A 25,737-nucleotide genomic window follows, 5' to 3' on the forward strand; every position below is an offset into this window, starting at 1 on the left:
TGTGTATTTAACAATCCCAAACTTAGTGGTATAAAAAAACAACCCATTTGTCACGCTCACAGAATCTGTGGGTCACTAATTTGGACAAGGCACAATGAGAATGGGTTGTTTCTGCTGCATGATATCTGGGGTTCATCTGGGATGACCCGAAACTGGGGTCACTTGGGACTGTTGACCTTAGTATATATTCATGGCCTCTCCACATGGTTTGGGCTTCCTCTCAGCACCAAGCATAGTGCCCCTGGGCTCTGGGACTTCTTACATGATGACTCATGGTTCTGACAATGAGTATCCCAGCCAATGGGGCAGGAACTTCATGGCCTTTGATGATATGGCAGTGAAAGCATAGCACTATTTCTATCTTACTCTGCAGTCAAAGAAGTCACCAGTCTGGCCAGATTCAAGGGAAGAGTACATAGAGTTGACACCATCTCTCAGAAACGGGGGATCAAAGAGTTTGAAGCCATGTTCTAAACCTACCACCAAAACCTCTCTCTCTCTCTTGGATCCTGTTACTAATGAAATAATAATACTATACATAGTAGAGCTTCAATAAATACTATCCTGTATCTCCCTATCTCCTTTATGCCTTCCAGAACAATTTGCCCTCACTCCAAAGGAGAAGATCACAACCATATTGCCAAAATAACTAAAATTGCTTTGGTCTTTTCTGTCTTATGTCCCTTTCTAGACTATTACAAAGCCTGGGGAAATGGTCCCTCCCTGCCAAATCTTAGGGTGATGACCTGGGCCAGGCAGATGGTTTAATGACCCTTGGGTATTTTCAGATCTACTTCTCACAGCAAATTAAAAGAGGGAAAACTAAGTCCAGAGCTTGAACCCTCTGCTGATAGGGAAGCCAGCCATGTGATTCAGTTCTAAGCGTGTCCACACCTTGTGCTACAGCTTTAAGATAATTCTTTATTTGAGTGTGTACTTCCTTCATGCCCTCTAAGGAAACAATCCAGGGAGGTGTTTACATCTTGGAAAGAGCAGTCCAATGAGGCAAATAGACTGAATCAGAGGAGGGCTTCCAGGTTTGGAGCCCACACAGAGAACACAAATTCCAGTTATAAAATCCATCTCCAACCTTTCTTGAGGTCCAAGTTTTGTTTACTCTTGCAAGTTCGCTTCTTTTGTTCACAGAGAGAGTAGAAGCTTTGAGGGGCTTAGAGAAAGACCTCTTACACCAAATCATTCTCACAAGACCACAAGGAAGAGGTGAGTGTAAAGGAATCAGGAACATAAGGCTTCTTTCCCTCCTGAGATTGTATAAAGGAGCGTAAATTAAGGGAATAAACTACTATGGGAAAGAAAAGTGTGAAGTGTTCTAGCCAACTTTGAGGCTTTTTTTTTTTTTAAAGTTTTTTTAAATGTTTATTTTTGAGAGGGAGAGAGACAGAGCTTGAGCAGGGTAGGGTCAGAGAGAGGGTGACAGAGAATCCAAAGTAGGCTCCAGGCTCCAAGCTTTCAGCACAGAGCCTGACGTGGGGCTCAAACCCATGAACTGTGAGATCATGACCTGAGCCAAAGTTGGACGCTGAACAAACTGTGCCACCCAGGTGCCCCTGAGGCTTGGCAAGCACCTTTGGAATCGGGTTGTACTGCTTTCTGTTGGGGCTACCAAGTGATGCTGGTGAGCAGGTAGACAATGGGAACCATATGGGACAAGCAGAAAGGCTCTGGTTATCAAGGGTAACGTTAAAGCATGAAAGGTGGTATATTATTTATTGCTCTGTAACAAATTACCCCCAAAATATAGTGGCTTAAAAAGATGTATTATCTCACACAGTTTCTGAGGGTCAGAAATCAGGGAGCAGCTTAGCGAGGTGGTTCTCTCTCAGGAGGTTGCATCACCTGGGGCTCAACTGGAGCTGGAAGATCTGCTTCTCAGATGAGTCACCCACGTAGCTGTCTGCTGGAAGTCTCAGTTTCTCCGCAGAGATATTTGTGATATGGCAGCTGAATTTCAGAGCAAATGATCTGAGAGAGAGCCCAAGACAGAAGCTGGGGGCGCCTGGGTGACTCAGTGGGTTAAGTGTCTGACTCTTGATTTCAGCTCAAGTCATGATCTCATGGTTCTTAAGATGGAGCCCCATGTCAGGCTCCACGCCAACAGCACAGATCCTGCTTGGGATTCTGACTCCCCCAACGCCCCTTTCTGCCCCTTCCCCTGCTTGCGCGCACACATGTGTGTTCTCTTTCTCTCAAAATAAATAAATAAACTTAAAAAAAAAAATCTGCAGTGTCTTTTATACCCTAATCTCAGAAATTACAATTACGTTATGTCTGCAGGGTTTTTTTTTTTTTTTTTAGATTTTATTTTTTATTTTTAAGTAATCTCTACACCTGACGCAGGGCTTGAACTAACAACCCCAAGATCAAGAGTTGCATGCTCTACTAAGGCGCCCCACTTCTGCTGTTTTATTTTGGTCATATACACTGACTCTGTCACAGTGTTGGAAGGAATTAGGCCAGCTGTATGTATCAGGAGGTAAGGATTACTGGAGGCTGGATACAGATGGGTGGGGGCCCAGAGCCCAGGAGGGCAAGCGGTCTGGGCTCTTCCCCTGAGGCTTTTTGGTTCAGAGAAGGACAACCTTTCTATGATCTCCACCCCATTTCTGTCTTCTCCACCCCTAATGAGCTGTAAACTCTGAGGACAGGGACTGTGTAACTGTGTCTATCTTATTCATTGCTCCTCCTAGTGCCTGGCACATCTGGTACATAGTAAAGACCTTGATAAATGTTTGTTGATTAACGAGACACATAGGAAAAGACCAAAGTAGATTAGGCTGAAAACAAAAAAAACCCATGGTAAATTGGATTAAGGTATTGAATTCCAGGCTCAGGAATGTGGACTTTGTATCATGGGTGATGGGAAGCTACTGGGCCAGGCACCTTTAGGCCCAGTTTGTATGCAGGCTCTGGCTGCTTCTGCTGCCTAGAACACTCGTCACAACTCCTGCCCAGCATTAAAGAAGGGTAACTAATAACAGAACAAAGTGTTGGAGAAAACAGGGTGTGTGTGTGTGTGTGTGTGTGTGTGTGTGTACAAAAGCTCCAGTAGAAGAAAAATATTCCAAGCCCAAAGCAAAGGAAAAAGGAATGGATGGAGATTCAAAGACATTTTGAGGTGGGGAAGAGAGACCTTTCCAGGCCACAGGGATCAGAGAAAGGAGGCAGAGTGAGGGACTTTGCACTGCCTTGCCTGGCTACTGGGAGTGATGAGGGAAAGGGAGGGGCTGTTTAGTTTCAAGGGATAGAAACCCCAAACTGGCTCAAGGTCAGGGCTGTTGATTAGAAGGCTCCTGCGGCTGCTGTTGCCCGGTCCGAGTCCTCTCGGTGCTCATCTCTGTACCAGAGCCTGCTTACAGCAGCACCTGGGACCCTGCCTGAGGGCTTCATTCTGGCCAAGGGAACACTTGGCCTCTGCACAGGATAAATGGGAAGTGCCAGGGAGTTCATGGGTCACCTCCAGAAGCAGCTCTCAGCTCTCAACCAATGACAGAAGTGTGTGTGTAGCCCAGCTTCCTCATTCCTAAGCAGGGCCCGCCCTGAGGCACCTCCCACATTGTCCGGTAGAGTTCCCGCAGTTCTGAGCTCCAGTTGTCCGAGTAGTAATTTAACACCTTACAGCACACCCTCTTATGGCTTCCTTCCCTTCTTTGTCTCACTTTCTCACTCCCTACCAGTGCTTCCTGGAGTCACCTCCTAAATAGAGTATTTGTGCTTGAACCCCTGTTTCAGGGTTTGTTTTGGAGGAACCCAAACCAAGACAGACATCTCACAAAACACAAGCATAGATGTCAGTCTTTAGGTCTAACTTGGAGGACATGAAAGGCAGGGCCTGCTTTTCCAAAGCCCAGTGTCAAGATGAAGTGCTTACAAGATGCTTCTCCCTCTTATAGTCTAGCTCAGGTGGTTATTACGCTAACAAGAGTCCCTGTCTTTTGTCTCCATCTTTTCAAAACCTGCCTTCTAATTGCCTCGTTTGGTATGTGCCACTGAGCTCATCTTATGTCTGATGTATCTGAAAGAGCTTCATAAATGGAAAAGCCTTGAGCAAACGGAACAGGTGGAGAAGGGGGGAGAAGAAGAAAGAGGAGGAGGAAGAAGAACAAGAGGCAGGAAGATGGAGGGGCTAGAAAGTAGCACACATAATGCATAATGCAGCGTCAGACTCAGGAGGCAAGGGCAGGGCAAGGGGAGGCAGGTCACAGAAAGCGGCCAGAGCTGGGGGCTGAGCTTTTGTAAGAAGCTGAAATAAAGCCTGTGAATAGCATACATGGGCCTCTGCTTGCAGCTAGTTTTTCAACTCTCCTTGGCTTCTTTTTAAGTTCCAGCAGGCTGACATGTGGTAGACTGGAGCTGCATTGGCGATGCTGGGCTGCTCACAGCTGTGCGGCATTTCTTTGTTTTCCTCTCTCGTGTCTGTCTGTATCCACTGGCAACTAGCAGGGTGGGTCCCGGGAGGGGTGCCTCAGAGGACCTGCAGAACTGAGGCATAGGCTCTCCTGGGCTGTGTGGTACTCCGAGCACAAGGATCCCTCCCTGGAGCTGACCTGCAGACCACCGGGCACACAGTATGGGCTTTCTTCAAAGCTGAAATCCCGGGGTGGGGCAAGGGTGAGAGTGGACCCTGAGGAGCGGGGGAGGAGGGGCTTGGGTCAAATGTCAGCTAGGCCAACCCAGACCTCTGGGCTTTCTGGGGGAGATCAGGCAAGGACTGCAAATGTGATGGACAAAGAATGTGGTGGTGGCTGGGATGAAAGCTCCCTTTGCCCTTTTCCCCAGAGGAGACTCTGCTTGTTGCCTTCCTGGAATCCTCCTGCCAGGAGAGCTGGAGTGAGGAAAAAGGCTGGGTTTGCTACTCCTGGGGCTGGGAGGTGGAGAATTGTTGAGAGCTGAGGCAACAGGCCTGGGGAGGGTGAGGTAATGGCTCAAACCGGGGTGAGGCCGATTTGGGGTGGGTAAAGTCTTTGTTGTGTTCATTCATTCATGCATGCATTCATTCACACATTCATCTACTTGCAGACTTTTATTAGATTCCTGCTGAGCGCTGAAGCTGCTCAGGTGCACAAAGCTTCCTGATTTGCGTGTCAGGTTGCTGCCCTGGGGATGGCTCACCTGCTGTGGTGGAACCGATGTTTTTCTGTTCTCTGAGGAGCAAATTACAATCGTTCAGGCACAGGGGGTAGGTATGACTTTCAGACTGCTGCCTGTGGAGGGGATGAGCTTACAGGGGTAGGAGGTCTGGCAGGATTGGTGTGTCTCACTTTCCTGCCCTTCCCCCACATTCCTCTGGGCTCTGAGGGTAGGTACACTCCTGTCTTTCGAAGCATGTCCTTTTTACTTGGGCAATCTGCCCTTTTGCTTCTGCAGTTTTCCACTCCAGTCCACAGATTGGAAGGAACTTGCAAGATGATATATTTTCCCTTCCTTCCATCCCTTCTCTTTCCTTTCCTTCTAGTATTTACTGGCCATCTACCAAGAGCCTGGCACTGTACCAGGTACCTTCCTTAAGGCTGTTGAGAAGAAATGGTGCTTTCCCTGACAAGAAGTATTCTGTTGTCATTCCTCTCTCTCTGGCCACAGGGAACTGCATAGAGGGGGCTTTTCTCCCTCTCTCTTTTTCTCTGCCTCAGTTCATTTCTCTGAAGTCCCAAAAGCTAGCCCTTGGCTCCCTTCTTGTGGACAGTCCATTACAGCCTCCCTTCCTTTCCCCATTTTCTGTGACATCTAGGGGCCAGATGAGGCCAAGGTACCCTGGGTCCTGTTCTCTCTGCCTGTGTCCATCTGTGAGCACTGTGGCCACATTAGGGCCTCTGGGATCAAGCTCTTGGGAGCCAGGACATTTTCTCACAAACCCTGAGGAGACCTAAACTACTACAGCTTTCTGGATGCCAAAGGTTCCTTCCCATGTGGCTCTTGCCTCAATAACCTATTCGAATTTGTGTGTGTGTGTGTGTGTGTGTGTGTGTGTGTGTGTGTTTTGGGGTTGGGTGTTTTTTTTTGGGATTTGTTTCTGCCTCAGGCACATTTTCTCTGTAATTTTTGGAACCCAAATATAAGGGAAATCTCATTTGCTCTGTTCTGACTCATTTACAATTAAATACACTTGTTCCCATCTGTGTCTGTATACATCTGCATACATTTGCTATAGCATCGCCCTTAATTTTGGAAAATGATGCGGCTAGTGTTATTTTTACCCTGATTCCCAAACTGGCTGAGAAGACCAGTGGGTGTTCACCCACCCAGTGACAACCCCCACCCAGGCCTGTCCCTGAGGGAGGTAATGACATTTCTTCCATGGGCAGGGCATGCAGACCCCTGGTGGGTACTGCTTTTTGTGCTTGCCTGTCTTAGGGCTCCAGCTACAAGGACTGAGGGTGTTCCTGTCCATTTCAGTGCCAAGGCCTCATTGACCACAGACACTGGCCTTGACTCCCTAGGCCACTGCTGGCAGCTGCTTCACCATGCACTGAACTTGGATGTGGGAGTGGAAGGCTTTCTGACTTTCAAGGAAGATAACATTAAGGAAGTACTGCCAGGTCATCTTAGCCCATCCCTCCCAGCCTGGGAGAAGTGAGGAGCTGTCTTCACTGTTCAGAGGGATGTGGTGGCATGTGTGGGTGCTGCCTCACCTACATACCTAAAAATACCACACTGTGGTTTTCTACTGCTTTTTTCCCCCAAAAAACCTAAGTTACTTCATAAAGATATTCACATATAATGAGATGGTGGTGCCTGTCAGCACACTTCGAGCCTTTTTGATATTTTCTCATTAAATACTTTTATTTATACTCATATGCTAAAATAGAACATGGCTGGGTGCCTGGGTGGCATAGTCCGTTAAACATCTAACTTTGGCTCGGGTCATGATCTCATGATTGGTGAGGTTCGAGCCCCACGTAGGATGAGCTAGGGTCCTGATTTGGACTCCACACTCTGTCTCCATCTCTGTCTCTCTTCTCTTTCTGCCCCTCGTGGGATTCTCTCTTTGGCCCTCTCTCTCTGCCCCTCACTCACGCTATCTCTCTCTCTCTCTCAGGAAAATAATAAATAAAATAAAATGAAATAGAAGGTGGCCAAGAAAAATTATAGGATGCAGAAAATAAGATGTCAATTGCTGTTAATCAAAAGAAAAATGACTCTTGATTTTGACTCAGGTCATGATCTCAAAGTGCATGAGTTCGAGTCCTACGATGGGCTCTGTGCTGACAGTGCAGAGCCTGCTCGGGATTCTCTCTCTCCCTCTCTCTCTGCCCCTCCCACCCTCACGTTCTCTCTCTCTCAAAATAAATAAAACTTTTATTAAAAATATCAAAACGATACTTGAAACAATACTTACTATCTCCTTATCTCTAACCTATGATGGAAATTCTGTGATGGGCAGTGCTGCTGCTGTTGTTGATTAATAATTGAGATCTACTCAGGGAAAGGCCAAGCTTTCATATTTTTTCTACATCATTTCCAAGACCCTAGACTCCTTTCTTCATGTTGAACCAACTGCACTCTTAAGAGGTGTCATGAGATGATGTAGCATCATCCAGGGTGTCTTCCTCTTGCCTAACGCAGCTTTAGGCTGAGAAACACCGATCCATGGGCACCAGTTATAACCGAGGGTCCTCTTTGTGTCTGGCTTTACCTTGGTCCTATAACTCCACGGAGATGGAGACGCTGTCATCTCTGTCCTCAGAGAGCTGAATGGTTGGCCAATATTTCTAGTCTGAGGCTAGGGATCAGTTAGCTTCACTCCTCCGGTAGGTTCCTGAGTATCTACTTTTTGAAAGCCTTTACCCAGCCAAGACCTCGACTGGGTGAGGTCTTATCGCCTGCACAGTCTGAGTTGCTGCTGCTACACACACACGCACACCCACATGTACACATATACACACACGCACATCTTCCTTCATCATTTTTGACAGTTGTGGGCAGAGTCAGCTGCTCCTTAGACAATCAAGCCTATTATAGGTATCCCCCTTTGCCTAGGTTCTAGTCCTATAATGCCTCTTAAAATGTCTTCTCTTTTGCCTGGTTAACTTCTTACCATTCCTCGGGTCTTGACTTAGATACTCCTTTCTCCAAGAAGCCAGGTTGGGCTTGGAGGCCCCACACTGACCCACACAGCAGTGTATTGTAATTGCTTGGTGATGTGTCTGGTTCCACTAGCCTGTATACTTTCTGGAGTCAAGTGCTGTGTCTGTCTTATACCCCTTGTGCCTGGACAGGGCCTGGTATTTGGTAGCTGTTTAATAAATATGTATTAAATGAATGGATGAATGAATGCATTCCTGAACTAAGTCACTTTATAGAAACCAAGCTCCTTAAAGTTATTTCCATCCAATTCATCCTGTGGGAGAAACCAGTTTCTTTAAAGAGAAACTAATATGCAGAGATAAACATCTAGAGAGATCTACCTCATAATGAAACTAAGATGGCAATAGTTGAAAACGATCTGGGGTAGTAGAATAACAGGGGAATTTATTTATTTTTATTAAAAAAATTTTTTTAATGTTTGTTTCTTTTAGAGAGAGAGAGAAACAGAGCACGAGCAGGGGAGGGGCAGACAGAGAGGGAGATACAGAATCTGAAGCAGGCTCCAGGCTCTGAGCTGTCAGCACAGAGCCCGATGCAGGTCTCAAACTCATGAACTTGACCCAAGTGAGATCATGACTTGACCCAAAGTGGGACACAACCGACTGAGCCACCCAGGCACCCTGAATAACAGGTGAATTTAATTTTCTTCTTTTTACTGGCATGTGATTCTATAATGAGATATATAACAAAAGAAGTTTTGAAAAGAATATACTATGTAAACTGAGGAGTTAATTTTTAAAAAAAAATTTTAATGTTTGTTTGAGAGAGAGAGAGAGAGAGAGAGCGAGCTGGGGAGGGGCAGAGAGAGAGGGAGACACAGAATCTGAAGCAGGCTCCAGGCTCTGAGCTGTCAGCACAGAGTCCAATGTGGGGCTTGAACTCATGAACTGTGAGATCATGACCTGAGCCAAAGTCAGCTGCTTGATCAACTGAGCCACCCAGGTGCCCCAATTTTTTTTTAAGAGAGAGAGAGTACGGGAGAGGGGCAGAAAGAAAGGGAGAGAGAGAATCTTAAACAGGCTCCATGTCCAGTGCTAAGCCTGATGTGGGCTTGATCTCATGAAGGTGAGATCATGACCTGAGCCAAAATCAAGAGTTGGATACTCAGCCGACTGGCACCCAGGCACCCTGAGGAGTTAATGTTTAATGGGTATGAGGTTTCAGTTTGGGAAGATGAAAAGGTTCTGAAGATGAATGACAATGATGGTTGCACAACAATGTGAATGTACGTAATGCCACTGATCTGTATATTTAAAAATAGCTAAAATGATAAACTTGGAAAATTTCATGTTATGTATATTTTACCACATGCACACAAAAGTTGCCCATCAGAGGAGTCTCATGTTGGGCAGGAATGGCCCGGCTCTGGCACCCCTGCTGTGGGTCAGAGGCTGAGAGTGGCCCAGAACAAGCAAGGCCTTGGTGTGGATGCTGTGATGAGTCTCAAGGTGGCCCAACTCTGTCCACCGCAACAGTTCTTTCAAAGGGAGATCTGAGCAGTGCGTCTCCATGGTCACCACGGCTGTGTGATGCCTCTGGACTCACACCTGGTCCAACACGCAGGTCTGGCACTTTCTGGCTCTGTGATCATCGTCAAATTATTCTACTTCCCGGTGTGTGCCTTAGTTTCTCTATTAAACAGAGGTGATGATGTTCATTCCTACCTTATAGTGTGTTACATAAATGAGCTAATATATATAAAGTGCTTAGAACATTACCTGTCCTAAAGTATGCTGTTTGTAAGAATTTGCTAGTATAACCACAAAGCATTTACTGTGATAAAGGCTCGGTGATAATAAGCCTGTTTGATTACTTCCAAAGAGCCTCCCGACAACCATGAGAGTCAGGTAATCTTTCCATTTAGAGGTGAGGAAATTGACACTTGGTGAGGCCACACAAACAATTAGAATGGAGCCCTGAGGAGGTCACAGGTGGCCTAACTCCAGTTCAGATCACATGCTAGGCAGTGCTGCATCCTGATCAGCCCTTTGCCCGTGGTGCTGGCTCTGGCTCCATTCTGAGAGAAGGGCTCCCTCCTGGTACTTGTCTTCAAGGATAGCATCTTCATCGTCATCATTATCAAAAATTGCCATCATCTTCAGCTTCATCAGCATCTGCATCTGCATCATCCAAAAGGGCTTTATTAAAAGCACCTAATTACACATTCTGCTGTTCTGTATTTTAGACAACAATAATTACACACACGTTCTAGGAGCTTAGCAACTAAATCTTGGATGAGCATGTGAAGAGCTCCCAAATAGCAGAATAAAGGCACTGCTAATAGAGCAACTCACTCCTTGGGCAGGCTGCTGGACCTCTGTGAGTCTCACTGATAGGATAAAAATTACTTCCCTTCCCCATAGACCATAGTGAGATAAAGTTTGAGGACATGCTTGGAGGGGTGGGAAGCACTGTGCAAACTTTAGCTTTCACTTTTCTGGGCCTCTTTGTTTAATCCTGCAAGAGTTGATAGTGAGCATTCTCCTGTACTCCTATCCATGGCAGTCCATGAATGACGAGAGGCAGGGTCTTTTGGGATATACCCACCCCCTTTTGCTCTGCATTATCACAATTTAATGTGGTATTATTCTCCTGGTTTGGTCCATAGGGAAGAGGGTGCCTCTCTGCTGGAGGTCTAGATTTGTGACAACCCCTCCTACCATGGCTTCCTTATCCATGTTTCTCTGAACCACATTTTCCTACGTAGTCAGTCAACAAACATTCGTGAAGTGCCTACTGTGTGCTGATTACTGTCTTGTGTACTAGAGAGAAGGAGGTAAATGAATGCCTGCCTTTAGGAGTTCACAAACGTGGGCACGTGGGGCAAATAGAGGTAAATGTCTCATTGCAATGCAGTAACAGTGCCTTGACAAAGGTGTGTACCAGGCTTGAATATCTAGGAGGATTTCAGCATTTGGAAGAAAAGAGAAAATGAGTGTGGAAGTGAGGAGGTTGGTGGCCAGGAAGGGAGGAAAGTCGTTCCAGGTTGTAGGCATTAGGGGCTATCATTAGCAAGGTAGGTCTGAAGACCTCCACCCACCTCCATCCCTCCAAAGCTTAGGGAACATTGCAGGGATGGAGTAGGATGAAGATAGGCCAGGACTGTTCATTCATTCAGCACCACCATGTGCCAGACATTGTTCTAGATACTGGGGATGAAACAGTGAACAAGAACCAAGCAGCAGACAAGAGCCAAGCTGTCAGGCCACATCCTAGAGGGAGAAGACCAACAATCAGCAAGTAGATAAACAACTAATTTTAGATGGTGACATATGCTATGAAGAAAATACAGTGGGATGATGAGATAGAGAGTGACTCTCCAGCTATCTTAGAGTGGGTTGTCAGGGAGGCCAAATTGAGAAGGTACCATTTAATTTGAGACTCGAGTGATAAGAAGGTACCACCACAGGGATATCTGGGGAAAGGGCCCTCTAGGCAGGGGGACAGCTGGTGGAAGGGGGTGTTCCCAAGGGCCCTGTAGGCTGGGCTAAATTGTTTAGATTTTATCCTGTAACAATGGGAAGCCATCTGAGGCAGGAAGGATGCACCTAGGCAACATTTTGGAAATCTCACCCTGGTGTCCTGGGCCTTAGTCTCAAGGAGACACAGGACACCTTCTCCCCACCCCTGAATCTAAAGACCCCTTGGAGGGCAGACCAATCAGAAGACATTGCCCACTACCAGGCTAAAATGGCTTTGGTCTAGAGAGCTAGATGTTTGGCTGGAAGTTCAAGATGAAAGCAAAATGCTGAGTGCAAATGATACTAGTCTGGGTGTGTGTGTGGCGGGGGGAGGGTTGTCCATAACCTCACCTTAAGCAAATTAATGAAAGGAATAAACCATTGATATCTGAAGGGCCCTTGCTCTGTCCACCACATTATGGCCAATGAGGCTAGAGGAAACTGGGTTCCCTGGTGTGCCCAGTTATGGAGACCCAGATAAGTTGTTGCTCAGCACAACCAGCAGATGTCTTTTGAATTAATTAATCCTGCTGGTCCTGTGCTGGGCTGTGGACAGTGGGAAGAGGCAGTAATAGAGTGGCCAAATAGGGTGGCCAAACTCATTTGCTAAACTAGCCCTCCCTCAGCTCAGAAAGCCTGAAGAGGGATTTCCATGAAAGCCTAACACCTACTTTCAGTAAGATCTCTTCTAGATAAAGTATGGCAGGTTGTGAGGGCACAGCCAGTTTTCTCTGTGTGTCCAGAGAAGTTCCTAATACTTCAATCGGCCTGGTCTTTATCCTGCGTAAAGTCCTTCAGCAGTTTCCTGCTGCCCTCAGAATGAAGTTCAAAAGATTCTAATCCTGCTTTACCTCTCCATTCTCTTTAATCTTGCTGTGCCTTGCTACTATACAGCCCAGCCATATTGAACACTTGGCTTTTTTTCCAGAATCCGGTGTGTTTTCTGTTGCCCCATGTCTTTGCATAGGCCGTTCTATCGTCCTGGAATGCCTTCTCTTCCCCCCTGTAACTCACCTCACCTGGCTAACTTCTACTTATCCTTCAGGACTCAGCTTAGATGTCAGACAGTGTTTCCCAATCCACCTAGCTGGGGCTGGCCCACAGTACTCTCTCCCTACTCTTTCCCCAGCTTTATTGAGGTATAATTGACAATCTTCCTCTCCTTTTCTACCTAAAATTTCTACTTAAAATACATAGCTGCAGCTCATGCTTCAGGGCTCCTGAGCCCTCCCAGACTATACCAGGCTCCCCTCCTATCCAGTCACATCATTTGTCTTCCATAGGTCATATCACAATGGGTAATGATAGGTCTGTGTGTTTAATTGATGTATCTCCTCCACTAATCTGTAAACACCATGGGGATACGTGCCTTGTCTGTTTAGTTCACCATTGTATCTTAAGACCTGGGCACATAAGTATTTACTAAATGAATGAATGAATGAATTCTTCTGGGTTCCCATGTCACATGGAGATTATTCCCAGCACAGCACTTAGCTCATTATAAGAGACTATGTACTCCTGTGTCTCTCCAATGGTCTTGTAAGCTCCTTGAGGGGAGGAATAATGCTTTTGTCACCATGATTTCCAGTGCTTGGCACATTGCCTGGCAATTAGGCACCCAAAAAATATTCTGAATAGATGAATAGATGAATGAATGATGATAGGCATTCACTTATGTTCTCTTACACTCCATTCTTAATACAACAAAGTGACTATTTATTTATTTACTATTTATTAAAAAAATTTTTTTTAACGTTTTTATTTATTTTTGAGAGAGAGAGAGACAGAGCATGAACGGGGGAGGGTCAGAGAGAGAGGGAGACACAGAATCTGAAACAGGCTCCAGGCTCTGAGCTGTCAGCACAGAGCCCGATGCGGGGCTCGAACCCACATACCGTGAGATCATGACCTGAGCCGAAGTCGGACGCTTAACCGACTGAGCCACCCAGGTGGCCCTATTTACTATTTATTTTTAATGATATAGGCTCCACTTCCAATGTGGGGCTTGAACTCATGATCCTAGATCAAGAGTTGTAGTCTCTATTGGCTGAGCCAGCCAGGCACCTCAAAGTGACCTTTTAAAAATGCAAATCAGGGGCACCTGGGTGGCTCACTTGGTTGAGCTTCTGACTCTTGGGCTCAGGTCATGATTTCACATTTTGTGGGATCAAGCTCCCCACTGGTGCGGAGTCTGCGTGGGATTCTCTCTCTCCCTCTGTATCTTCCCCTTCTCTCTCTCTCTCTTGCTCTCGCTCTCTCTCGCACTCTCACTCAAAATAAATAAATAAACTTAAAAAAATAATTAAAAATACAAATCGGATCATTTTCACTCCAATTCTTAATCCCCTGGGAGCCTCCTGCTGCTTTTAAAGGATAATCCAAACTCCTTATTGTCACCTACAGAGCCTTCCACTGATTTGGCTCCTGCCTACTTTTGTGGCCTTATCTAGTGCTACTCTTTTCCTCATTTACTACCCCTCAGTACAATGGCCTTCTTTTTCTTCCTTGAATATGCCATGCTTATTCCCATCCTGGGGCTTTTGCACATGCAGTTTCCTCCTCTGGGACATGTGGCTCCATCACCATGCTGTTCTGGTCATTCAAGTCTCAGCTCAAACACCATCTTTTTAGTGAGGCCTTTCCTGACCTATCTAAATGAGCATGCTTCTTCCACATCACTCTTAATATTTACTGTATTTGAAATCATATTGTCCATTTAATTGTTACCTTACTGTCTTTCTCCTTTTCTAGAATGTAAATTTCATGAGGGCTGCTCACTACTGTATCTCCAGGGTCTAGTACAATGTGTGTCATATAATAGGTGCTCTGAAATATTTGTTGATTGAACAAATGAATGGACAAATGAATATGATAATTGTCTTCAGTGATAGAGGGGCAGGTTTCTGCCAGGCTCCTAGGCAGATGGAAGAGTGATTTATTGTGATTAAAGAAATAAAGAAGCCAGACCGGTAAGAACCAGTCCAGATTGTAGGTTTGCCATGCTCCACTGGGAGCTCCTGTAGTCCGGGAATCCCAGGGCCTACTCAGCCCAGTAGAGTCCAGTCAACCCAGAATCAGATTCATTCTGGGTAAACAAAAAGCAAAGGCTGACTTGGCTTCCATTTTAAGTTCTCCTGTATGCAGAATGCTTGTATGCAGACCTACAGGAGCATGTAAAGATTCCTGGCAGATGTATCTCTCTGCTTTGTTCCAGTGGATTTTATTTTCCTTAAAGTTTCTTAGAATCTAGAAAAATTGTTGTCAGGCAACAGAAGCAATGAATGGAGACACATGACTCATTCACCAATACATCTGAGATCTAAAGTGTAATAGTTTAATTCCATTTATGCTACAATGCAACAATTCTTATTTTGATCACACTTTTCATACTCCTATGAAAATCTAAAAATGCCAGACAAAAAAAGAATTTTTAGAATAGTGAATACAAAGAACCAGGTCTTCATAATAAAGCCCACTGATACTCTTCAAGAGAAGAATAAAGCCCATCCCCACTCCTCCATTCCCTCCCCTTTTTAAAAGACTTATTTTTAGATAAAATTTTGCTTCGTTGTCACAGTCTTTAACTTGTTTCCTTTCAAGTTCCCTTTTCCATTGTCATCAACAAAAATATGAGCACGAAAGGGGAGGGAAGTGTTTGTTTTTGTGTACACATCTTTGATCATATCAGAGAGGAGAGAATCATGAACACCCGCTGCTGACTGATTTTAAGAACTAAATCTTGATTTTACTTTCTGCAGGGAAGATGAATAGTATGAATAAAGAGAACCTTACACATGTGTTATAAGTGTCAAGGGCCTTAGTTTGATGTTTTTATTTTATTTATTAAAATTTTTTTTCATGTTTACTTTTTAGAGAGAGAGAGAGAGAGAGAGAGAGAGACAGAGCATGCGTGGGAGGGGTAGAGAGAGAGTGAGACACAGAATCCAAAGCAGGCTTCAAGCCGTCAGCACAGAGCCCGAACTCGTGGGGCTCAAACTCATGAACCGTTAGATCATGGCCTGAGCTGAAGTTGGACACTTAACCAACTGAGCCACCCAGGCGCCCTGCTTTTTTTATTTAAAACTTAACCCAGTGGAGGCACCTGGATGGCTCAGATGGTTGAGAGTGTGACTTTGGCTCAGGTCATGATCTCCTAGTTTGTGGGTTCAAGCCTCACATCAGCCTCTCTCCTGTCGGCACAGAGCCCGCTTCTGATCCTCTGCCCCCTCTGTCTGTCCCTTCTCCACCTGTCTTCATATGCATGCGTGCGGCGCTCTCTCTCTCTCTCTCTCTCTCAAAAATAAGAACATTAAAAAAAAACAAACAAACCTAAGAGAGACAAGTGAGCCCTTGGCCTCCCCCCACCCCCAAGACCCCAGCCAGCTCCATTTGTCAAATTGGAGCTATGCAAAAAGACAAAATGCATACAGCTTAAGAATCTGGAATTTAAATTATTTCCATCATGATGTAGTCTTGACATGAAAACTGTTTGAATTTGGGTTTTCAACAAAAAGTTTTTACAAGGCATTGATATTCAGAGGCTAAGTGGGGGTCGTTAAGAGTCTGATTCTGGATTCTGGGGGATTTGGGTCCTAGCACTGCCACATATTCCCAGTGTGACCTGAATCTATGTTTTCTCATCCATAGAATGAGGAAAACAGTAGTAACTGTTTCAGGATTGTTGAGAGGCTTGGGTGACACATGAAGTTCTTAGCACAAAGCTTGGCATATACCAAAGACTTGTTAGCTATGAGCTATTATTATTTTCAGTTATGGAGTCTTAAAATAATTTTTTTACGTTTTATTTATTTAAGTAATCTCTATGCTCCATGTGGGGCTTGAACTGACGACCCTGAGATCAAGAGTTGCATGCTCTACTAACTGAGTCAGTCAGGTGCCCCTAAAGTAATTATTATTGTATGAGCAAATGAATTAATGAGTGAGTTGTAAGTATACTTGACTTGACTTTGTTTTCTGTCTGGGCTTCGAATAGTTATCAGTGTTTTCTCAACTCTGGCTGCATATTAGAATCAATTTGGGAGATTTAAAAATTGCTTAGTCCCTACCTAGGAAGAGTTGAATCCCTGCTTCTGGTGGTGGTGCCTGGGTATGATATATTTTCTTTAATAACGCTTTTTTTTAGTTTAATTTTTAAAAGAAAGTTTTATTTATTTATTTTGAGACAGAGAATGCAAGCAGGGTAGGGGCAGAGAGAGGAGAGAGAGAATCTCAAGCAGGCTCCACGCTGTCAGCATAAAGCCTGATGCGGGGCTTGAACTCATGAACTGTGACACCATGACCTAAGCCAAAGACAGACACTTAACCGACTGAGCCACCCAGGTACCCTATTTGAGAGAGAGAGAGAGAGAGAGAGAGAGAGAGAGAGAGATTGTGTGAACACTAGTGGGGCAAGGGCAGAGAGAACGAGAGAGAATCCCAAGCAGGCTTCACGCTGTCACCCAGAGCCTGACGTAGGGCTCAATCTCAGGAACTGTGAGCTCACGAGCTGAAATCAAGAGTCAGATGCTCAACTGACTGAGCCACCCAGGCACCCCCTAGGTATATTTTAAAAAGATTTCCAGGGGCGTCTGGGTGGCTCAGTGGGTTAAGCGGCCGACTTCAGCTCAGGTCATGATCTTGGGGTCCGTGGGTTCGAGCCCCGCGTCGGGCTCTGTGCTGACAGCTCAGAGACTGGAGCCTGTTTCAGATTCTGTGTCTCCCTCTCTCTGACCCTCCCCCGTTCATGCTCTGTCTCTCTCTGTCTCAAAAATAAATAAACATTAAAAAAAAAATTAAAAAAAAAAAAAAGATTTCCAGTGGCGCCTGGGTGGCTCAGTTGGTTAAGTGTCCAACCCTTAGTTTCAACTCAGGTCATGATCCCAGGGCCATGGGATTGAGTCCTGTGTCAGGCTCCGTGCGGAGCTTAGGATTCTCTCCCTCTGCCCCTCTCCCCAACTTGGTGCTTGCGCTCTCTTAAAAAAACAAACAAAAACTCTCCAGGTGATTCTGATGTGCAGCCTGAGTTGTGAATTACTGAGCTATACAGAAATGAGGACAAACCTTCCAGGGTGGCAGGGCTTTACTGCTTTCCCCCCACCTGTCTGGAGAGAAATAGGCAATCAGGGCCATCAGGCATTCATTTGTCTTTGACCCTCATGTGGTCCTACACAGTGGTTTTACCTTTAGTTTTTATTGACTCTTGTCCAAATCTGACCCTCTTTGTTAGCTTTCTTCAGGTTAAGCTAAGAGTCACTTTGATCTCTTCTATGGGACTTAATATTGGTGGTGGTCGTGTGTGTGTGTGTGTGTGTGTGTGTGTTCATTATTTCACGGCCACGACAAGGTAAAGATTTTCCAACTTTTCATTCCAAGGCTGCCAAGCCAGTTCTCATCTTCATCAGTTTTGGAACTTCACTCATTTGGTTTTACCTTCCTTAAGGGTTGTGAAGTGCCTCCCATGAGATAATATCCTGGAAAAGTGCTTTGCAAACTGTGAAGATATTTAACCAGTCCAATGTAGATAAATAACAAAACTGTCATAATGTAGAGTCTCCAAAATGATCTCTGATAGTTCATCTTTATTGACATGTTGACATTATTTTGTGTAACTTTTTAGAACATTCCATAAAGTCTTGCTGATTCTTTTCATTGTTTTTCTATTACATTCTTAGTGTAGTTTAACCCTCATGATTATGTGCTCTATGTTCAGCAACCTGAAGTAAGTTGAAACCTTAATGCAAGGTTAACTAAATGCAAGCCTCAACCCAAATGTCATCAATTGACATTAGTGAACAATTTCTTGGCTTCACTGCCACTTGGTTTTCCTCCCATATCTATGGCCACTCATTCTTTCTGCCAATATATTTTATAAAGTTTTATTTATTTAAATAATCTCTGTATCCAACAAGGGGCTCAAACTCATGACCATGAGATCAAGAGTTACATGCTTTATTGACTGAGCCAGCCAGGCTACCCTGCAAATATTTTTAAAGTGCATTTTATGTTCCAGGTACTACGCAGAAGCAGAGAAGTGGAAAAAGTCAGAAAGATTCCTGTCCTCATGAAACTTAGAATCTAATGGAGGATACAGAAAATAAACCAGTAGACAAACAAGGCAATTCTAGAGAGGGATGAGTGCTATAGAGAGTAGAAATAAGGTAATGTGGTAGAGAGTGGCTGGGGTGTGGGGGTGTGGTCAGGGAAGGCCTCTCTGACCAGGCGATGTCAAAATTGGTCCTTAAGAATGAGAAGCAGAGGCAGGGATGGATAGGCAAAGCGTAGCAGATTTTCAGGACAGTGAAAATACTTTGTACAGTATTATAATGACAGATGCATGTTACTACACGTTTGTCCAAACCTGTAGAATATACACCAAGAGTCAAATGTAATGTAAACTGTGGCTTTGGGTGAATATGATGGGTCAATATAGGCTCATCAGTTTTAACAAATGTACTACTCTGGTGGGGAACACTGATAATGGGGGAGGCTATGAATGTGTGGATACAAGGTCTATATGGGAAATCTCTACCTCTCTCAATTTTGTCATGAACCTAAAACTGTTCCAAAAAGAATAAAATATTTTAAAAATGGCTGAAAAGATTGGGGAAAAAACAGTGTAAGTGATCTAAAAAATCCAGCATACAGACAGACACTAAATAAAATATTTAATTAAAAAATAAAAGAAAAAGAAGGAGGCAAGATGAAGAGTTAGGGCAAAGAGATTTCCAAGTAGAGGGCGCAGGAAATTGACAAGATCATGATGTAGGAAAGGAAAAGGAGGGCTCTGGGGCTGCAGAAGGGAACTCGGTCTCCCGTTCTAGCTCTTCTTTCTCTTAAAAGTTGATCTTGGGCCTCCATCTTTTCTTTCTGCACGTTCTCCAGGTGCAGATGAGTCCCATACCTCTATCTCCACTCGGCCTTTCCTGAGTTCAGATTTGGATATACTGCCGTCTACAGGATATCTCTTCTTAGATGTCTGGTAGGTACTAAAACTAAGCATGACAGAAAACAGCTCTTTGTCTGCATTGTTTTCCACGCTATCTGTACCTCCTTTACCTCCAGAGCTCTCCATCTGGGTCAGTGGCACCATAATTTCTTCAGCTGATCAAGTCAGAAAGCTCCATATCCAATCTATTGGCAAGACTAAGGATCTTCTGTCCTTTTGCATAGGTCCCAAATCTATCCACTTTTTTCCATGCACTACCCTTATATACTATTCTATATACAGAAAACCTAAAAGTGCTCTTAACTCCTCTCCCAGCATGTAATCACAAAACTTTGCTGTGTATTGTTACACACTTGTAACCATTCATTCAACTGAGTACCTCTTATCTGCCAGGCACAGTTCTAGGTGCTGGAACCACAACAATGAACAGAAAAATTTACCTGCTTTAACAACACTTACATTCTAATGGAGAAGACAGATAGTAAGTAAATAAGTGCTCATATAATGTATTAGGTGGTGACTAGTGCTATGAAGTACAGTAGGATAAAGAAATAAAATGGAAGGACACATGGCTGGTTCAGTGGTGGGGTGTCCAAATCTCAATTTCAGTTCAGGTCATGATCCCAGGGTCACGGAACTGAGCCCCTCATCTGGCTCCACACTGATCAAGGAGCCTGCTTAAGATTCTCTCTTTTTCTCCCTTTGCCCCTCTCCCCCACTCATGTGCTCTCTCTCTCTCTCTCAAAAAAAAAAAAAAATTAATTAAAATTTAAAAATATCTTTAAAAAATACGAAATATAATGGAGAGGGGAGGGGAGGGAAGTGGGTGCTAGTGGTATTTTATGAAGGGCAGTTAGTGAATGCCGCTTGAACAAGGAGACCTTTGAGATCTGAATGAAGCCATGGGGTGAAATAAAATGCTATGGGGGGAAGACCATTCCAAGCATAAGGAACTGGAAATGCAAAGGCCATGAGGCAGGAAAGTGCCTGATGTGTTATGGAAAAGTACAGGGCAGTAGGGAAAGATGTAGGGGAAAAGCCAAAGATGGGTCTGAGGTTGCTAGGCAAGATCTTGTAGATTTTATTCTGAGTGAGATAGGACAAACTGGAGGGTTCTGAACAGATGATATGTTTTAAATGGCTTAGCAGCTATGAGAAAAGAGCATTAAAATGGATATGTATATGTTGTTCAAACATAAATAGGGTATTATGTGCACTGCTTTACAATCTGCTTTCTTCCAAAGTAAAATTTTTAAAAACAAAATATGATCATATTATCTCTTTGTGTAAAATCCTTTGTAGTGTCCCCTTCCCCTCGTAGTAAAGTGTGAAGCCTTAAAAAGCCCTCTCCAGTCTGGCCTCTGCTTACCTCACCAGCTCCTAAATCAGAGAACTTCTTTTCCTGTAATGGGACTCAGGGCCTTCAAAGTTCCTTGTCCCTTGGTCTAGAATCAAACTCTTTCCTTCCCTCCCTATCCATTTTGTCATTGTCTTTTTTTAAGGTCCCACTTATTCATTCTTTCATTCATTCAACAAATATTTATTGAGGGATCTGCTATGTACCAGGCACTATTCTAGGCATCAAAGACATAGCACTGAATAAAATAGACAACATTCTCACTCTCATGAGGCTTAAATTCTGGTGGAAAACAGGAGAAAACAATAAGTTAAAAAATAAATATATAAATATAAATATAAGTATGACTTTATATGTCAGATGGTGATACACTCTAAGGAAAAATAAAAAGCAAGGAAAGAGGGATGGGGATGTTGGAGGAAATGGTTGCAATTTTAAATAGGGTGGCCAAGAGGCCTCCCTCAAAAAGTGACAGCTGAGCCTAGACCTGGGGGAGGTGAGAGAGTGTGAGTCAGGCAGTTATTTGAAGGAGAGCATTCCAGGCAGAAAGCAAAGGCCCTAAGGGGAGAGCCTGCCTGATGGGTTCCAGGAATAGTAAAGAGGCCAGTGTGTCAGAGAAATGTGTAGGAGCAGGTAAGGTCTGCAGGCCCTTATAAGGACCTTGCCTTTTCCTCTGGGTGGGATAGGAGCCATTGGAGGATTCTGGGCAGAGTAGGAGTGACATGTATGGACTTATATTTTAACAGAATCACTCCAGCTGCTGAAATAAGAGTAGACTGTGGGAGGCAAGGGCAAAAGTAAGGAGACCAGTTAGGAGGCTTCTGTGAAATTCAAGTAAGTGATAATGATGGCTTGATTCAGGATGTTAACAGTGGAAATGGTATAAAATACACACACACACACACACACACACACTACATTTTGAAGGTAGAGGCACAGGATTGGTTGAGTAATCAGATATAAAATGTGTGAGGAAAAGATCATGGTCAAGGATGATTCCAAGGTTTTTGGCCTAAACAACTAGAAGAACGGAGTTGCCATTTAATGAAAGGAAGAAAACTGTGGGATCAGCAGGTTTGGACAGTTGTCAGGAAATCAGTTTTAGACATATAGACATATAAAGTGAAATGTCTAGATGCCTACTAGGTATCCAAATGGAGGTATCAAGTAGGGAAATGAATATGGGAGTTAGAATTCAAGGGAAAGGTTCAGGTTGCAACATAAACCTGGAATTGTCAGCATATTTAATGCCAAAAGATTGGATGAGGTCGCCAATGGGTTTATGGCAGACAAAGGGGTCTGAGGATGGATCCTGGGACACTGTAACATCAGTTCTTAAACTTTTGGATCTCAAGAATCTTCTACACTCTTAAAACTTTTTGAGGATCTCAAAGAGCTTTTGTTTGTGTGAGTTTTGTCTGTCAATGTTTACTGTATTATTACATTATCATCAAAACATCTTTTAAAGCAAAATGACAATGTTGTCGAAAACAAAAGGAAATTTAGGGAGAAGTGTCATTATTATTTGCATTTTTGCAAATCTCTTTAACTGTCCGGTTTAATAAAAGGTAACTGGATTCTCCATCTGCTTCTGCATTCTGTGTGATGCCATATGATACATCATGTCGTCTGGAACACTATAGTGTACACCATGAGAGACTGGGAGTGAAAAAGGCAAATGATATTCTAATATTATTATGAAAATAGTTTTCACCTTACTACCCGCCCCCCCCCCCCAAAAAAAAAAGGGACTCAGGAGTCCTTGGAGTGCACTTTGAGAACTGCTGCTCTAACATTTAAAGGTTGGGAGGATTTAGAAGGAATCTCCAAAGGAGAATAAGAAGTTGCAGCTAGGGATGCTGAAGAAACTCAGAAGAACCTAGTGTCCTGGAGGCCCAATGAAGATCGTGTGTCAAGAAGGAGAGTGATCAAGCACTGATGATGGTAAAAGTCATCTGTGCACGAGACTGACCACTGGATTTGGCATCATGGAGGTTATCAGAGACCTTGATGAAAGCAATTTTGGTAGAGAGGCGAGTGCTAAAGTATGACCGGCGTGAGTCATAACATAAAGGTCACTTCCTCAGGTCGCTGAACCCAGCCTAGGTTAATTTCCCCCTCATATCTACTTCTATCTCTCTTCTATCTTCACACTTGACTTTCTTTTTATAGTTTTACCTGTTTTAATAGCTGTCTCTTCCATTATATTTTAAGTTGTGTGAGAAGAGCATCAGGGTAGTTTTATTCTCTATCGTGTCATGGTTCCCCCACCACCTGGCACAAAGGAAGTGCCTGGGACACGGTGAAAGCTCAAGTCTTCCTGGTAAGCTTTTCAAGGTTTCTCAGAGGTAGAAAGCTGACTCCCCTAGTTTACAGGGCATACTGCAAGTCCCTTAGCATATCCTTTTTGTCACCTGACCCTTCTCTTCTCAAAACAACCCTTGCGCTTTCATCTTTAAGGACTTTGCACTGCTATAACAAAATACCACAGACTGAGAAATTTATTTCTCATAGTTCTGGGGACTGGAAAGTCCAAGATCGAGGTATCAGCATGGTAACATTCTGGTGAGAGTTCTCTTCCTCTCTTTGTGGTTCATAGAGCCTTCTTGCTGTGTCCTCACATGGCAGAAGGGGCAAGGGATGTCTCTGGGGCCTCTTTTATAAGGGCACTAATCCCATTCCAGAGGGCTCCACCCTTATGACCTAGTCATCTCCTCAAAGTCCCTCTCCTAATACCATGAGTTTTGGCACTAGGTTTTCAAAATATGAACTTTTGGGGACATAAATATTAAACCTATAGTAGGGCCTTATGCTTAGAATGGCTTCATGAATACTCTGCTGTCTTGAAATTGTTAATAATTTTTGAACAAGGGGCCTCACAAGTTAAGTAGCTGCTCCTGAGTGAAGTGATGGATATACAAAGGTATGGAGTATAATCCCTTAACTGTCTCTTGTTGGTTCAAACAGATATTTATTGATTGATTACTATGTTCTGAGGTAGCCAAGTGTGGTAGTGGGGGGAAGCCATGGCATTCCAGGCAAGGGAGACTACAGGAGCAAAGACTCTGAAGACAGAAAGAGAATGGGGTGTATTGGGGCAAGAATGGCTTGTTAAGGTCTCTCTCTTTGAAGTTTGTTCTCTCCCTTCATGGTCCTCTATTGTGCCTTGTCCACATCTCTTACCTAGCAGAAACCCAGAGTGCTTTGAATTACCGTGGGCACATTCACCTGTAGATGTTAACTTCACACTGTCTAGGGGATGAGCATTGAGCTGGGGTGTTGGAGGAAATACAGGTTTTGTTTTCCAGGAGTTTGTATTCCCTGGGGGAGAAGGAGATGTGAGTAGTAAAGGGTAAACATGTTGTGGGCAGTCTCCCTAGTACCCTACTCAGTGCTCAGCACCAAGATTGCAGTGGGTACTGGGTCTTGTATTATTTTGGATTTCTAGGCCAATACTGAAATCAACCTTGTTCATCACCCCAGGATGAAGGAGTTGAAACTTTTAGGTTTTTTTTTTTTTTTAAATCAGGCTGACAGTGAATATGTAATTGTTTTGTTTGTTTTTTGTTTGTTTGTTTTGAAGTTATTTTAGAGCATTCACCAGGAAGATAAGGAAGGGTGGGGATAAACATTCCCTAAATGGCTTGAGGGGTAGGGATAAAAGCCAGGTCCATCAAGTGTGTGTCTGTGTGTGCAGGGGGCAATCACAAGAGGGGTTCCTGCTGTGACATGTTCCTTGTCCTTCAACCGGAGGTATCTTGGCTTCCGGATCTGTCAAGTGAGGGGATGAGTTAGGTGATTTCAAGGAGGCCTTCCACCTCACATTATAAGGTCCCTGGATTCTAGTTCCACTCCGCCTCAAGCTGTGAGGCCAGTTTCCTTCCGTAAAATCAGTGTGTGGGCCTAGACTACTTTTCTGGAAGACTGTTACTCGGGAGCACCTGTGGCACTCCTCAGAGGGGCGTCCACAGGACTGCGTCGCCGCGCCCAGTCCCTGAGCCACCGGCTGGGGGGTGGGGCCAGCGCGGGCAGCGCCGGGAGACTCACCTGTGCGCGGAGCGGTGACTCACCTGCCCTCCCCCGCTCGCGGGCTGTTCCAGGAGTCACCGCTCCTCCTACTTCTCGGAGCGGGAATGGGTGTCACTCCCGGCCCGAAAGCCCACTGGGGCCTTGGGATGAAGTAACTCAGGGGTAAAGGGCGGAGAGCAAGAGGTCCTCCTGGGGGTCCCGCCTCGGCGTCGCCAACGTCTCTCCGTCGGGACCTCACCCCCAAGGCGAGGGCCTGGAAAGCGGGGCGACGGCGGGAGGCGCCGGGAAGAGCGCGCCGGAGGGAGGTGCCGGGAAGGGCGGGCGGGGCCGGGGCCGCGGGCGGGGGGCGGGGGCGCCGCGCTGCCCATTTCCTCTTCGGAGCCGGACTGGAGGGAGACAAAGCGGCGACCGTCGGCTTCGGGCCTCGGGAATTCTTCCTGCGCTCGCCCCACTCGCCGCAGGTAACTCTTCAGGCGGACGCGGGCTCCGCACCCGGGCTGAGGGGCTCCTCTTGTGGGCGGGCCGGCCATGGTCTTCTCCGCGACGCCGCCCTGAATCGGGCTTCTGAAGGGCTGCGGTGCGGCGCCCGACCGGTTTCTCTTGCGGGGCCCCTGGCCTGCGCCCTGGAGGGGCGAGCGGGCGGGGCCGCCTCTTCCTGGCGTTGGGGAAGTTGAGGGGCCGCAGTGGCTGGAGCGGAGCGAGCTGCAGCCCCCGCGCGGACGCGCCATTTCCTCCCGGGAAAGTTTCTCCCGGTTTCTAAACTTTGTCGCGGCCGACTCGGCGCGCGCGCCCGACCCCCTCGGCCGCCTTCCTTGTGGAGCGGAGGCTGCGCGCTGTTTCCG

At 45.2% G+C, this 25,737-nt stretch overlaps 1 protein-coding gene across 3 annotated transcripts in view; it reads left to right on the plus strand.

Annotated features, from left to right (window-relative positions):
- The first annotated feature begins 19,517 nt into the window (after positions 1 to 19,517).
- Positions 19,518 to 25,737, plus strand: part of CTNNA1 (catenin alpha 1) — a 184,651-nt gene continuing 178,431 nt past the window's right edge. Inside the window, exon 1 of one of the 3 annotated variants that reach the window (XM_049649300.1) lies at positions 19,518 to 19,542. In XM_049649300.1, the coding sequence (XP_049505257.1) occupies positions 19,536 to 19,542 (7 nt within the window). In that variant the 5' untranslated portion in view covers positions 19,518 to 19,535. Of the gene's footprint in view, positions 19,543 to 25,235; positions 25,357 to 25,453 lie in introns of those variants that run through there. The other 2 variants (XM_049649301.1, XM_049649302.1) reach the window with 2 other exon arrangements.

The sequence above is a fragment of the Panthera uncia genome (assembly GCF_023721935.1).
Source record: "Panthera uncia isolate 11264 chromosome A1 unlocalized genomic scaffold, Puncia_PCG_1.0 HiC_scaffold_17, whole genome shotgun sequence".
Lineage (NCBI taxonomy): Eukaryota > Metazoa > Chordata > Mammalia > Carnivora > Felidae > Panthera > Panthera uncia.